General features: G+C 38.3%; 1 protein-coding gene across 8 annotated transcripts in view; it reads left to right on the top strand.

Moving 5' to 3' along the window:
• The window catches only part of NIN (ninein), a 111,670-nt gene extending 96,249 nt beyond the window's left edge, over positions 1 to 15,421 (top strand). For 5 of the 8 annotated variants that reach the window (XM_003831729.7, XM_063596203.1, XM_063596202.1 and 2 more), the window contains 3 exons: positions 5,512 to 5,712; positions 9,157 to 9,270; positions 11,557 to 15,421. In XM_003831729.7, the coding sequence (XP_003831777.3) occupies positions 5,512 to 5,712; positions 9,157 to 9,270; positions 11,557 to 11,766 (525 nt within the window). In that variant the 3' untranslated portion in view covers positions 11,767 to 15,421. The other 3 variants (XM_008957087.5, XM_008957083.5, XM_034937534.3) reach the window with 3 other exon arrangements.
• Positions 15,422 to 16,579: the final 1,158 nt, after the last annotated feature.

Here is a 16,579-nt window from a genome sequence, read left to right as displayed (position 1 = left end):
CTGATTAGCCAAGGGGCCCTGAGCACTCTTGCCATCACCATGTTTATACCAGTTCACTGATCCCTCCTATATTGCAGCATTTTATAGACATGATTGGTCTCTAGCACCCTCTTCAGTTGGGAAATCCATGCGGGAAATTTGAGAGCATTAACATTTGGAAGTTTTAATTTCAAGTGCTGCTATTCTTCATTACTACATTTAGAACTCAGGACTGCCTTGTGAGAGGTACATCTGATCATTATGAAAATGTATTTGTGGCCGGACATGGTGGCTTATACCTGTAATCCCAGCACTTTGGGAGGCTGAGGCAGTCAAATGGCTTGAGTCCAGAAGTTCAAGACCAGCCTGGGCAACATGGTGAAACCCTGTCTCTACAAAAAAAAAAAAAAAAAAAAAAAATTAGCCAGGTGTGGTGGCATGTACCTGTAGTCCCAGCTACTTGAGAGGCTGAGACAGGAGGATTGTTTAAGCACAGGAGTTGGAGGTAGCAATGAGCTGAGATCACACCACTGCACTCCAGCCTGGGAGACAGTGAGAGACCCTGTCTCAAAACGAAAGAAAAAGAAAAAAAATGGATTTGTAAAACTAGCTTGTCAGCTTGGACTTTGAGTTCCAGTCTTCTAGATTGCTTTCTGAATACCGAGCTTAATTATAGGATATAACAAACTTATGTATACATCCTTCTTAAGGATTTCATTGATATACCTTGGGTAAATGAAATTAGTTAATCTAACATTTAGTGAACTATAAGACTTATGTAAGGCAGAGAAGAACCTGTAGAAATTGTCTTTTTGTGCTCTTAAAAAGTACTGTGTATACACATATTTTTAAGCCAGAATTATAAGAAGAAATGGGGCCGGGCGCAGTGGCTTACCCCTGTAATCCCAGCACTTTGGGAGGCTGAGGCAGGTGGATCATCTGAGGTCAGGAGTTCGAGACAAGCCTGGCCAACATAGTGAAACCCTGTCTCTACTAAAAATACACAAAAATTAGCTGGGCGTGGTGGTGGGCACCTGTGATCCTAGCTACTTGGGAGGCTGAGGCAGGAGAACTGCTTGAACCCGGGAGGCGGAGGTTGCAGTGAGCCAAGATCACGTCATTGCACTCCAGCCTGGGCAACAAAGCCGGACTCCATCTCAAAAAAAAAAAAAAAAAAAAAAAGAAGAAATGGAACTATTTAAGTATTTTCTTTTATGAAGCTGGCCACATGCAAAGGTAGCTTTTAAAAACCAAGCACCAAGCATTGATTTTTAATGCGAATTATGGGCAAACGTATAGCACTAACATGAAATCACCAGTGAAGTTTGTCAATTTTGTGTTCTCTGATTTATCAACTAAAGGGGAAATTCATGAAAGTTTTAGTGAAGTCTAAACCATTTTTTCTTTTTTTAACAGCAATATAATGAATGCATTCAAAACTTTGAGCTGTGGGCTGTACTTAGATGTAGACATGCTTTTCTGATGAAATATAATTATATACTCTGAGGAATAAGATGTCTAAAACTAAGCCCATATGTCTAGTATCAAATTGAAAAGTAGCAGTGTGTACTTAGTCACTGTGAGAGCCTTTCCAGAGGCTCTGCCAAGAGACCAGTTCTTCTCCCGCCTGTTCCCATCTTACCCAACACCCATTAACATTATTAGCCATCGTAAGCAATTTCCCCTTGTTGTTTTCCCACCTAGTAGTAAATATTTGCTAACAGAGGAGGAAAATTGAGTGTTCTTGACACTGGAGCCGAACAGCTAAGGAAAAAGCATGGATTTTTCTATTTGAACACTGAAAAGAACATCTCATACCTATTTATTCCAATGAAACTTTCATTAGGAAATGGAACTGAATTATTGGCCAGGCACAGTGGCTCATGCCTATAATCCCAGCACTTTGGGAGGCTGAGGCAGGTGGATCACAAGGTCAGGAGTTCGAGACCAGCGTGACCAACATGGTGAAACCTCGTCTCTACTAAAAATACAAAAATTAGCTGGGCGTGGTGGTGTGCGCCTGTAATCTCAGCTACTCAGGAGGCTGAGGCAGGAGAATCGCTTGAACCCGGGAGGCGGAGGTTGCAGTGAGCCAAGATCGTGCCACTGCACTCCAGCCTAGGCAACAGAGCAAGACTCCATCTCAAAAAAAAAAAAAATTATTAATGCTAAAGATTTACACAAATTGGATATTTTTTTGAGATTCTGTCACCCAGGCTAGAGTTCAGTGTTGTGATCACAGCTTACTGCAGCCTTGAATTCTTGGGCTCAAGCAATCCTCCCACCTCAGCCTCCCAAAGTGTTGGGAGTTCCCTGATCTCTCCTATATTTCTCCAGATTGAAGTTTTTTAAAACAAACAGTGTTATTGGCGGGCACCGTGGCATGTGCCTGTAGTCCCAGCTACTCAGGAGGCTGAGGCAGAAGAATCACTTGAACCCAGGAGGTGGAGGTTGCTGTGAGCTGAGATCGCACCACTGCACTCCAGCCTGGGTGACAGAGCAAGACTCCGTCTCAAAAAAAAACCCAAAAAACAAAAAAACAAACAAAAACAGTGTTATTGAGGTATAATTCACATATTATGTAGTTCGCATATTTCAGGTGTACAATTCAATGGTTTTTAGTATATTAATTTTTAACCTGTGATAAATATATACCTAACATAGAATTTGCCATTTTAACCATTTAAAAATGTACAATTCAGTGGCATTCATTAAATTCACAACATCCTACAACCATTACCACTCCTTCCAAAACCTGTTCATCACTCGGCTGTAGCTATTAAGCATTAACCATTCCCCCTCTCCAGCGCTACAAATTGGATTTTTATTTATAGTATGATACCTACAGAGTAGGTTAACTTGGGGGATGCACAGTGTGTCCCAGCTCACCTGAGGGATAGGTACATTCCTTCTCACTCTGGCAGGGATTCTTACCTGATTGGGGCAACGGGTGGCAGGCTGGGCAGGGACAGGTTTCTATATCAGAATCTCTGGAGTCAGGGGATTTGAGCACAGCTGTCTTCATGGTTCTAATCTGATATGTGCACTCCCTTGGGGGAAGTAGTCTCTCATCTCTATATACTAGTTTAACAGTCACGGTTCTAACGTAACACATCCCCCCACTGTAATTAAAGATCACAGATCACTAGACTAGGAAAAGAAAAAAATTAGGGCTAGAATTTGACGCCTACTTCAGAGCTTTTTCAACATGAGCAGTTCAATAAGTTTGTTTTGAACACTCAACAAAAGGGTTACAGACTATATCAGCAGTTCTCAGTCTCTTGTGTACCTCTATGATAGCTAACATTTCAGACACTTAAACAACAAAATGGCTTATAGTTTATACTGCATTCTGCATCTCCAAGTGGCAAGAGATTTAACATCAGATCCATTCTGTACTGGACCTGGAATAATCTTTTTTATTTATTTATTTTTAAACGGAGTCTCGCTCTGTCACCAGGTGGGAATGCAGTGGCGCAATTTCAGCTCACTGCAACCTCTGCCTCCCGGATTCGAGCGATTCTTCTGCCTCAGCCTCCCAGGTAGCTGGGATTACAGGCGCCCACCACCATGCCTGGTTGTATTTTTAGTAGAGATGGCATTTCACCACGTTGCCAGGATGGTCTTGATCTCCTGACCTCGTGACCCACCTGCCTTGGCCTCCCAGAGTGCTGGGATTACAGGCGTGAGCCACCATACGCGACCTAAATTTTTTTTTTTTTTTTTTTTTGAGATGGAGTCTCACTGTCACCCAGGCTGGAGTGCATTGGTGTGATCTTGGCTCACTGCAATCTCTGCCTCCCAGGTTCAAGCAATTCTCCGCCCTTAGCCTCCCGAGTAGCTGGGACCAAAGGCGACGTGCCACCATGCCTGGGTAATTTTTGTACTTTTAGTAGAGACAGGGTTTCACCACGTTGGACAGGCTGGTCTTGAACTCCTGACCCCAAGTGATCCGCCCACCTCGGCCTCCCAAAGTGTTGGGATTACAGGCATGAACCACTGCGCCTGGCCTGGACCTGGAATCTTCTAAATCATTATATTGGGTGGGGCACAAATAGGATACAGTAAGTGAAGATGCACTTGCAGAATTAGAGTTGTAAGACATTTTAATGTCTGTAGAATTTATATACAGAAAAATGTGTCTTTCATATGCTCTTATTCATGTATATAATAGACCTAATTAGTACTGTTCTTTCTCTTTTTATTACTCATACTTTTCTCTAACTCCTGTAATTTTCTCTTCTTTTTGTCTTGTCTGTGGCTAACCTGTACCTAGAACTCAGTGGTTGGAAGTAGCAGAGAAGGGTGCAGTTCTCTGCCTGAGATAGTGTGTGAAGGTAGAACATTCTCTTTCAATGAACTTTCATAGCATGGAGCCATCTCATTAAACCTCTTGCTCATGTTATTTCTGTTGATTGTAACAGTTAATAAGTACTTAAGGAAAGAGCCAGTATTCATTTTGTTTTAATGGTATGTCTGTTTACATCAAACTTTTCCTCAGTATTTAAAGCATTATGTATGAAGAAAATTATCCCACTGATATAAAATTATGGATAATTCTCCATAATTTTTATCATGAAAACAAAGTGGTTTTCTGAATCTACAACTAGAGGTATTTCAAAGTGGGCAATACCCCCACCCCCACCTAGAAATTTAGATATAAGGAAATGGATAGTGGCTCTGACATTTCATGGCAACATTTAGTTATAGCCGAGTCTTAGAGGTCCTTTTCCACCTTCTCACAAGCCTGGAGGTGCCGCTTCTTGAGTTTAGTCTTGGTAATGTTTGTTGCATGCTCCGCGTGTGTATAGATGTGAGGTGGCCTGCCTCACTGCCCAAAATGCCGTGCATCGTCCTCCCTTTCCTCTCCCCCACTTTGACTGGCATGTTGGTACACATTTCCTCATTGTCTTGAATACTTCCATTCCATGTTCTCCAGTTCCCAGATGTTCTAGGATATTATTGCTTTATGCCCCAGAATTGTCTGTCTTGTGCTGTTTAATCTAAGGGTATAATTACATATTGATAAACTAAAGGTAGGTTAAAATAATTTTAGATGCAAGATGAGGTTCTTCCAAAAAAAATTGCTAACTTGGGGTTGGAAAAAATGTAGTCATTGAACATTTAAGAATCTTTATGAATGGTAAAGTGGTAAAACCCTAAAGCATAACCACTTTCTCCAACCCCAGTTTTTAAAAGGGGGGAGGTAATTATTCCAGTATAAGAAAAAATGAAATAGAATTCACATGTATTATGTACATCATGCCCTTAATATCACTCCAGAGTTGGGAAGGGCTTTTTAAGCCTAAAACTTTTAAGAAAGCCTACTTATTAAGCATATTCTCTGCTAAGCGAAATAGCTTTTCTCATTTCTATATTCCTGGGGCCCATATGCTGTCCTGTTTCCAAGTTTCAGTGGGTCTGGGGTTATTAATGAATTAATAGTCTTCATTACTCACTGCCTGACACCATAAAGGGCAGCTCTGGGATTGAAGGGACTCAGCTGAACAGGGCTTTGCCCTTGTCCTTCAGATGCAGCACCTGAGGTCCACTGCGACGCCTAGCCCGTCCCCTCATGCTTGGGATTTGCAGCTGCTCCAGCAGCAAGCCTGTCCGATGGTGCCCAGGGAGCAGTTTCTGCAGCTTCAACACCAGCTGCTGCAGGCAGAAAGGATAAACCAGCACCTGCAGGAGGAACTTGAAAACAGGACCTCCGAAACCAACACACCACAGGTATGAAGCTCTCTCTACTCTAGTAGATCACCTGTTAATTTTACCTGTTTATTTGAAAGTTATACCAGTTCAAAGGTGGAGAGAAAGAACCTAAATCTGATGGCACACACCTGTAGTCCCAGCTACTTGGGAGGCTGAGACGGGAGGATTGCTTGAGGCCAGAGGTTCAAGGCTGCAGTGAGCTACGATCATGTGTGTGAACAGCCACTGTACTCCAGCCTGGGCATCATAGCAAGACTCCATCTCTTAAATTTAAAAAAACAAAACAAAATCACAATCCTAAATCTTCTTTCAGAGAGATATTTAACCTGTATGACAAATCCATAGAACTGCGGTGCTACTTTTGAGCTCTCAGCTTCTAAGCTGAGTCATTTAGTGTTCTGTAATAGACGATTTGCCCATTTGTAATAAACGATGAAGTATCAGGATCACTTAAACATAGCGCACAATTGGCCTGATGTTCCCATCCCATGCCAAAAATATTACAAAATTTAAATGTTGCTAGGATATGCGCTACTAACAAAGTACACTGAGCTTTCCTGTGCCAGAGCCGTGCAGCCTGCTGCATCCCATGAAAATCACAAGTGATGACTTTTCACAACAAATAGAGTGTATAGTCAGTGACATCTTTCTAGTTGACATAGTTCATAAAACTATTTAAGAAAATAAAAATCTTTTCATTGTTTGCATTAGCATGATCCCAGCTCACCACCACATCCAATCTTATATTACTTAGGTTTTCAAGTATTCAGAGTTATTTCTCTTTAATGCTTCATTCATCATCCTTTCTCAGAAGTTTAACTTTTGCAGCTTGCCTATTTAGTTAATTCAGAACTAGGAATAAAATAGAAAGTCCTTCTTTGTGGAATTCTACGTTAATCCTTTCTGGTTTGCATGCGCTTGTGTGTTCAGATACCTTGCCTCTCAGTTAATGCTTGACAAAGAATTTCCTATCTCTTATTTGAATCCCCTCAAAGTGGCTTTGCAAAGTCACATTAGCCCTGGAACTCTACATAGGAACAGTTCTGTTTCTTCTACTATCCATCTATGCTTAATTACGAAGTACTCCTACCACTTGTCAGTTCTAATAAACTTTTCCCTCTACATACGTACCTATGCTGTATTTCTAATAAACTTTAGAAGGTTTTTGTTTTATGAGCTTTAAAATCTGTTTTTGGAAGCTTTATACATACCTCTTCAACTTCCCAGTATTAAAGTTCTTAAATTGTAATGGTAGAGTGTTAGATGCTTTAACTCTCCAGTATATAATTGAACTACAAAACTTTGATCTCAGTTTTTAGTGGACCTTCTAACCAAATGATCCGCCAAGATTCTTCTCATTGCTCTCTTACACCCTATTTTCAAAGCCTGCTGTTTCCAACCCAACCACCAATGTTAAAAAAAATATCCTTTTCCTCCAATTCCTTCAGGATTAGACAAAAACTAAGATTTTTGAAAGAAAAAAAAAATCCTCCAACCAGATGACAGGGTGGACTGCTTATTACTCTCACCAGAATGCTACTGCAGGCTCTCCCATTTCCCGCTGCTGAGCTGACACTAATTTTAAGAATGCAGAATATTGTTAAATCTGCACGTTTCTGTGTGTGGAGTGATGTGATCTCTTCTGCATTTTGTGTTGCTTTGCTTGCCTATGTAGTGTTAATGTGTGTGCTTTTAAAAATTGTTTGCATTGTAGATGTGTGAATTTAGACTCCCCCTAAAAACTCATCCTGACATGAGGGTGAAGTGTACTACTTGCCTTCTTTCTCTAGGCCTTGCTACCGGAGCAGCGAGCAGTGCACGCAGATTCCTACAGAAGGATTGGGCACCTGTGAAAACTGGGCTGCTATTGATGGCATTTCTTACCATGGCAGACAGATGCACACACCCACCCATGCACACACACCACACACAGAGACATAAGCTATGTTGGAATTAAGTGCTCTTTTAAATTATTTTATTATTTTTACTGTTAAACCTTTGCAGTATTATGTCTCTTATTTATTTATGTAGAAATGACAGATCTTGTGAATCAAATTCACAAACATCAGCTTGTTACAAATCATTTTATTTATACCCTTTAAAGAGTGTGGATTTAAGATTCTTGAAAGGATGTAGTCTATATATTTTCTCATTCCATATGTTGTAACTATTTTTAATAAAAGGTACTACTTTTATATATGGAATTTGAAGAAAACCAGGGGTATTTATACTGTTTTGTATAAGATGTACAAATCTTTTTGACAGGAAATTTTTGATGAAACAATAAAATAAATTTTAAGTATATGACTGCCTTTGTTTTTCCTGTTTTTCCACTCTTTTGCCAACTCTATGTTCTTTGAATTATCTCTTTTTTTTTTGTTTGTTTTGCTTTGTTGGGCAAATAGACATCAGACATTTTGTATTTATGTTTGAACTTTAAAAAGCTATTTTTTTTTAAATATAGGCCTTTTTAAAAGCTAGATGTCCTCCAGGCCCAATTTTTTGTAACTTACTTCCTGCATTAGACCTTTGCCTATTACAATTTTTATCCTCCGGATAGTTACTACATGATTTAGGGTTTCTTTTATGATTAAGTGTTACTACTTAGTATCTAAACAGATGGTAGCCTTTGACTCATGTTTGGTCATTCTGCATGTCTTTTGAAGTATATCTTAACTACCATCAGCTGTTAATACCTTTATGAAATCTGAAATTCCTTATGGGGACATTTTGGTGGACTGCAGAGGGATGGGGGTTGCATTCTAATAAGTCAATTGCATTCTAATCTCTCTAGGTCTCTCTCCTCTCCAAAACTCACTTACTCCTTAACCCATCACCGTTGTGTGAGAACAGGAGATTTTTCATTTTCAATCTGCTGATAGTAAACCCATCCTCCAATCCAGATGTGTGCTTCACATTTACAAGTGGGAAACAGATGACTAGAAAAATTGGCAGGAAGAAAAAAACTTACCACCCTCACAGTCATCAGCCACTTCAAAGGAAAAACAGACATGCATATTGCAAGCTGATTGGATATGTTAGGAAACCCTGAATATATTCAGTGCTTGTTTTGTTGTTGAGAGGCCCATAACATTGCAGAGACCCAGATCGCAGATGGGAGGTTGATAGCTATCTTCCAAGTTACCTTGGATGTCCATTTTACTAGAGGTACTCACAGGTATTAAATTATGGGTTTTCAGAATTTTGCTTTGTATCAGGGGGATGATGGTAACACAGGTAAGATTCTTTTGATTTTTCAGTCTGATCCTTTATCTGATAGGGTTACTTTTCTGACATATGCAATCCATGCAGGGCTTAAAACTCTCATTTCATGAGAAATCCATCCTTCCTGTTACAAAGGCAAAACATTTGCTGTCCTTTCTCTAAGCATCTTGTGGGGAAAATAAACCAGTGTTTTCAGTGTGACATGATTTTCGAATAATATACTTTTCTTCCCTTCAGGGAAACCAGGAACAACTGGTAACTGTCATGGAGGAACGAATGATAGAAGTTGAACAGAAACTGAAACTAGTGAAAAGGCTTCTTCAAGAGAAAGTGAATCAGCTCAAAGAACAAGTGAGCCTACCCGGTCATCTCTGTTCACCCACCTCACATTCCAGCTTTAACTCCAGTTTTACATCCCTTTATTGCCATTAACTCGTTAACTTATGTTGTCTAATAAAGGCAAATTCTATTATAAACGTCTGTAAGAACTTAGGATTTGCTCTCCCTCATATCACCCCAAAAAATACGAACTCTGTATTTTTTCCAAAGCTCTGTTTAAGGCATGTTTGTCCACAATTTAAAAGTGTAAATCTTTGCTAACATGATTTACATGGACCTAAGATTTTAAAGATCAAAAAAAATCTATTGATTCACATAGACCTAAAGCATGTCCATTCACATGCTTTAGGTCCCTGTGAATCAACAGATTTTTCTCTGCCCAAGACAGGAAATATTCCTATTTAAATTGAAAAATGATATTGGTTAAAAAAATAGGGGGAAAATAAATGGAACTTTAGCTTTCCTGTTCCCAACAGCTTATGAAAACCTCAACAAGTATCTTATTGCTACAGCTAGACTCCAAAAAGATGTACTTTGAGTTAGAATCTAGACCCCAGATTCCAGGACCACTTAAACAGCCTGCTCCTTTTCACCTGCTGGTGGCAGATGTGGCCTTGGTGTTTAGAAATTAGTTGCGCATCCACTGAAGAGACAAGCAGAAAGTACTACCCTCTGGGAGAGTGTTATAGCCTCTCTGGAAACTGAGATGAACATGTGGGGTGGGGGGCAGAAAATGCCCAACCTAGTTCTTTAGATACTTAAAAGCTAAGAATAACAACCCCAAGAGAGGGTCTGAATTCAGCTGTAGACAGCAACTTTTGGTTGTCCTGTTTCTTAATACACAGGGAAGAAAAAGTCCCGTTCAGTGAGCATTTATCCATTCAGTTGTTTACATATTCAAGCATTCAACACATAGTTACTGTGGGCCAGGTCCTGCCGTGGGCACATGGATACAACAGTGAACAAAGCCCCTGCCCATATAGAATGCACTTACAAGGTGCCAAGCATTTGGCCAAATGGTAGGTTCAGAAATAAGTGGGATCCGTCCTGTTTTCAGTAGAGGAGAACACAAGAGAAAGAGATATTTGATCCAACCCAGGAGTTTAAAGAAAGCTTCCTGAAGACCTCTGAAGCTGCATCTTGAGAGTTAAGATTTCAACTAGTTAAGAAAGTGTGGGGAAGGGTATCCTAGGCTATGGGAACGTCATGGAGTTATGACCACATGTGGGGTGTGGACACATATAAACACTTCAGCATTGCCAGTTCACACTGTCCTGGGAGAAGCAGGAGGAGAGACTAGAGAGGAAGGGGGAACAGGACAGTAGGCCTCCAGTGCTGAGCCAAGAAAGAAGCTTGATTTTTATTCTGTCGGCAATGAAGAACCATCAAAGTGTTTTTTTAAGGAAAGGAAGAGAGGGAAGGAGGAAAAAAAAGTTGTATTCAGGAAGTTCAACAGAAAATATGTTCTGAAATGTTATGTGATGTCTGCCAGTCATCTAGGTTCTGAGCTTGAGAGTGCTGTCATCCTTATCCCTGCCCTTTGAAATGCTAATACGTTGTTAAGCTACTCTTTAGTTACTCTTTATTCTCATAAACCTTTATACTTTTAGATGCCCTACTTGAAATTGGGTGTAAAATGAACACTTAAAAGGTAACATGGGAAGGGGGACTGGAAAATATTAACCAGAACAACAATGAAAGTATCCCAAGGCTGCTAACAAGTTTTCCCACCCCAACCTAGACCATATATTCTAACTATAAAGATTAGACTAGACAAGGCCCCATGCAAAACAAAACAAAAACAAAGACAGTTCAGGAGTAGTAACTGCCCAAATCTTATCTCTGTTATAATACATGAGCTAAATTTTAAAATAATCAGTGGGTTGTAGTTACGAATGATAAGTTCTAGCATCTGTTGTTACAAGCAGAGTTAAACAGTCCACACCTGACACCTCAGGAATTTAAGTTATAAAAGTATTTGATATTTTTAAAGAATAAATACAGAAATAATGCCTATTTAGGTAGAAAAAAAACTTTTGGTGCCATCTAATATCAATCTGTTCTATTAGTAACTGACATAAACATCTCATGCAAAGAAATAGCTTAGAAAAAGTGGATTTGTTCCAATGGTGTCCCTGATGCCAAGTCTGATGTTAAAGCTATTTTGTAAAATAAAAGAATATAATTAGAAGAAGTGATTTGCCTTTATAAAACAACTGTCCTTATGTCAGACCTTAAACTGAAGGTTTAAGAAGAGTTACAGAAATGGAGTCAAGATGTTTCTGGTTCTGTTTCTAGCTCTGCAAGAACACTAAGGCAGACGCAATGGTGAAGGACTTGTATGTTGAAAATGCCCAGTTGTTGAAAGCTCTGGAAGTGACTGAACAGCGACAGAAAACAGCAGAGAAGAAAAATTACCTCCTGGAGGAGAAGATTGCCAGCCTCAGTAATATAGTTAGGAATCTGACACCAGCGCCATTGACTTCTACACCTCCTTTGAGGTCATAGCCAAACCAAAGGGTACACTCATATTTGTGCACTTTACTGAAATAGATGAACATTTCAGTAGGTTCTCAACTTAAAATTAAGCCTAACCTAAAACTGCCAGCAACACAACTGGAGTTTCCATTTATCATAATTAGTTTTTCTAAGTAGACCCTTATGGGAGTTTGAAAATAAATACTCACATATTTCACTACTTAAATTATTCCCAAGATTTGAATTTATTTTAAAATTTTAATAGCCATCAAGAATGTAGACATATGAAAATTCAAGAACCTAAAAAATACCAGTTTTGAATGAGTTTTTGTGGTTTTGGGGGGTTTTTTTTAATTATTACAAATCTATGTGTAAAGTCTAGATATTTGAAGTTTGAGATCTGATGAGAATGGTTGTTATAAACTTTATTTTAAAACCAAATTTAGGTGTTCTTACATATTTAAATATTGGAAAGTCATTATAATAGTTTTGGTTCTTTGAATTGGTAGACAATTAGTAGAGTATAATTGGTTAGGAGGCAGGGCTTATTAAGTGGTTATTAACCACTGACGTCAGACAAACCCAAATCTGTAGAATTCTAACCTTCTAACGCCTGTGACAGTATTACCACTCTTCTTGTATTATAGATTTAGAACTGATTTACTCAATTGCACTCTTAACTAATGTTAAAAGCTTACTTGCTTTAAACAGCCTTTTCTTCTTTCTCTTAAAAGTTTCATTTGGGGAGCTGGTCTTCTAAGAAACGGATAAAGCCACATAATTAAAGCAGTTGAACTATAGGGAAAGCACTGAACAAACCACTTTGGAGTAAATAGCTACTCTTAGAAAAGAGGGATAAGCAGACCATGTAGGTTTTCTGTCTCTCAAATCTTGGAGTTCATAAATTTACTTGAGGTTGCCTCAAGAACTCAGGGAATGATACTGTAAACTGTCTTCCTGAACTACTGTAGGGCCTCTCTAAGAATTTGAAATGTATAAACCATGTGACCTCATTTATTTGTCTTATATATTTACAGCCATACTAGAATTTTTATTTCTACGTTTTTAGTAAATTTAATATTCTGGGGGAAAAAAGGCCTTGATTTTAGGGTTAAAAACCTGACTTATAGAAGAGTTTATTTAATATAGGTCAAAATTTTCTGTGTTTCTTATTCCTTCTATACCTCAAATCTGATTCTAAGAATTTCTTACTGTGATAATCATTGGCATGCCACCTGAGGTCAAGGAGTGCCAAATAGGACTTTCCACTCATGCTCAAGATCAAAACTTTATAGAACAGTCAACATTTTAGATTCGGTAACCTTTTTTTTCTTCCAATTATAATCTCTGCTTCTAGCCACTTCCGCCAGCAGTTGGTGGAAGACTTACTAGGTGCAGGGCACTTTCCAAGCTCATCACAACCACCTGCTTGTTTTCATGAGACAATAATCCGAAAAGTTCGCTTTGATATATTCCTGGAGGGCCAAGCCCATCTATTTACAAAAGGTGAACAGCAAAATGAAGCACTGCTTTATGGGCAGGAACACAAGAGAAAGCAAACTGCCCAAGAAGTCATCATGTCAGAAACTCAATCTCAACAAAATAATTTCCATCAGGGAACTTCAGGGTTTCTTGGGGGCTTATGAGTCTCACCGGTCAACCCAGGAGGCCTCACTACAAGAGCCTTGACAAGGCACTGTTTTTTGTAGGACTGGGAGTTCACACTGATGAAGCAAACCTTTGAATTTTTGCACAGCTCTTGTCAGAAAGCCGAGTTCCCCCTGGATAAAGAGTTAATTTTAATCCTTCCCTATAATTATACTTCAAAATATTTGACATCTGCTATTACGCCTTCTTTAGATCTTTCTTCTGCGGTGCAAACATTTCTAGTAAGTGTTTGACTACTTGTATGGCATTAGCTTTCACAGAAAATTGTTTCACTTAAAACTGTGGATTGGCCTAGGCTAAGGACAAAAATAAACTAAGTACCTGTAGTGTATTTATGTGATATGTGTCAAGTTACTCAAAGTTATTGCTGTTGGAACTGAACAATAATATTTCCCAGATAGCTGGCCTTAGCATGTGATCACAGTTGTTGTATTTTTAATTTTTGTCTTTTACAGTATGAGAGGTGTAGGTTAATTTGTTTATTTCCTATAAATTTGTATTTATGTGTATATAAAATGTACAATGAATGTAAATATGACTTTCTGGAAAGTTTAGACTACATTTAGAATCTCTATTCAAAATCAAAATGCTGCTCAAATGAATTTAACCAACATCTAGGTGCTTAATTTCTCATTTTATCCCACTTATGAGATTGGGAAAAAGATCAATATGAGAAATATCATACAGATACCTTAAATGTATGCATTTGTGCAACAATTTTTGAGAAGGTGAGTGGCAATTTATAATTTAGTTGGCAATTTATAATAGAACTTATAGCTTTTAAAAGACCTTTTAAAGACATTAAGTGTAAACTTAAAAATATGTTTAGATCTTGTTTCAAACTTTACAATAGCACTCTTCAAAATATTAAGTTATATATTTTATAGGCATTTAGTTGCTTATTAAAAGCACTGATTTTCAAACTTTTTGATTTAAGAACAATTATTTAAGATCGTCTCAGAAGATGGGATCTTCGTTTCAAGAAAAGGGAATCAAGTTTGCCTTTGAGATAATACGTTACACTAAGAAAAGGAAAATGTGGATAGTAAAACCCACCCCTCTCATCCTATTTTACTCTCTTCTGCTTTTTAGAAGCCTGCACTTAAGCTCAGATTTGTGAAGGGAGAGTAGAAGGGGAGAAGTAGAACCACAGTGTTTTATTTATTTTTCTAAAACTCTTACTAAATCCAGATTTTTAAAACTGTTTTAAATGTGAATTCTTCCCAGAAATTTCAATGCATTGCATATTTAGCCTTCGGCATATTTTTCATGAGTAGATCATGAAGTCATAGGCTTCCAAGGCATAGGAAGAATCTTGCAGGTCTAGGATTTTAATACTGCACTATTACCCAGGGCAGACATTATGAGAAACTGTTTCTTCTCTAAGGGTTTATGGCAGACTTTGCTTTTTTAACATGTGAGAAATGAATTTTTTATTTTGTGATTTATGTGATTTCTTTTGCTGAGTGAAGGAAAGGAGAAATTGTTGCTATTGTCAGCATCTTAAAGGTATTTCCAGTCAAGGCAAGGCTAAGTGCTTTGTGATAGTATTAAGCAAGTCATGTTTTGAATGGATTACCTGTAGTGACTCATGGGAATGATATAATTATACAAGTAATGCCAAAAACCAAGTCAAAGCCTAATTAACCAAAGCACTCATTTAAAAATCATCACGTTTGGACCTATCTGGACCTCTCAGCACTGTAAAGTAGTTTTGGTTTTGTGGCATATGAATAGCTGTTTAACAAATCAAAGTTAGCTTTTTGCTTCTCAGCTTTTTTGGGCAATCAATACAAGTTAAGTTCTTAATGGGGAGACATTATCATGGCATGACTTAAGGGAACATTGGTTTGTGAAGGAAAAACAGATTATCTAAAGCCATCTCTATGTTTCTGTTCAGATAAAGATTAATAAGTTCTGTGTTTATATCAGCTTTGTATATTTCATCTTAGCCATTCTATCCTAGAAAGATTTTAATGTGAGCTTAAGATGTAAATAAATAATTTTGCAAACATGCCTTTTGTTTTCTATATACCCTGACCTTTTAATAAAGTTTCAGTGTATTTATCATTGGTCTTTAGAATGATAGCATCAAAATATTTCACTAAACACATTCTACAAATGCAGAATCTCAGCCCGCACTCCAGACCTACTAAATCAGAATCTTCATTTTAAAGAGATTCCCCAAGTGATTTGTGTAGGATTTAGAGCATTGGGACTCCATTTCTATTATAGAAGGATGACTTTTACACCAGCCAGTTTGGGGTCCCCGTATACTGTGGCAGGGCATAGTTTACCTGCAGAATCATGACTTAACCTTGGGCAAGGCCCTGTTTGTGATTTTGGGTGCTTCAAAGATGGCTTTATTTCATGTTGCCATCTTTAGGGGTGGCTCAGACTTTCTTAATTGAGCAGCTCATGAATGATGAGATATATGCAGTTGGAAACACAAAAACAACCTAAAAGCATGTTAATATGCTGAACACTGAAATGTAGAATTGGAAATGTTGGCCAAACTGACCCATCTCACAAGCCTGTTTTATTTCATTTCAAAGCTTTTATACCAACCTCATACTGCCTTTATGTGGCAGGAACTACCATTATTCCCATTTTATGGATGAGAAAATGGAAGCTTAGCAAACTCAAGGCCACACTGCCAGCTAAGTAGGGAACTTGGGACTAGAGGCTCAGGTTTGTCTGTGTTGCAACACTTCTATCAATTCCTACTTCTGGCAGAACTGTCAGTGTTTGTTCAATGGCAACCATGTACACTGCACTCTGAAGAAAGTACTGTGTAAAACATTCCTGCCATCTGTTTGTGGTGGAGTGGTAAGATTTACACAGAAAAGAAGATTAGAAAATCTACATCCATACAGAAGATAATCAAGTGTTGATGGACTCTGTGCTGTGAGCACCAAAATAAGATTAGTGTCAAATGGGTAAGGTCCTTAACCTAGCATTCAATATAATTCTGCACTTCATTGAGATTTGTGCAGCCTGTGTGTTTTGTAGTCCTATTTACTGTGCAAAATTATAAGAAGTAATTTTCTAACATGTACTTGATGTCCATTTTCCCCATAATAATAGTTATGTTTTGGCCATAAGACTGGAATTCTCACTTAAATTATGTGAAATGTCTATTATATAATCTCCTGATCAAAAGGTTAAATTTCAC

This window comes from Pan paniscus, chromosome 15, assembly GCF_029289425.2.
Source record: "Pan paniscus chromosome 15, NHGRI_mPanPan1-v2.0_pri, whole genome shotgun sequence".
In the NCBI taxonomy this organism is placed as follows: Eukaryota; Metazoa; Chordata; class Mammalia; order Primates; family Hominidae; genus Pan; species Pan paniscus.
This window is presented reverse-complemented; position numbering and strand designations above follow the sequence as displayed.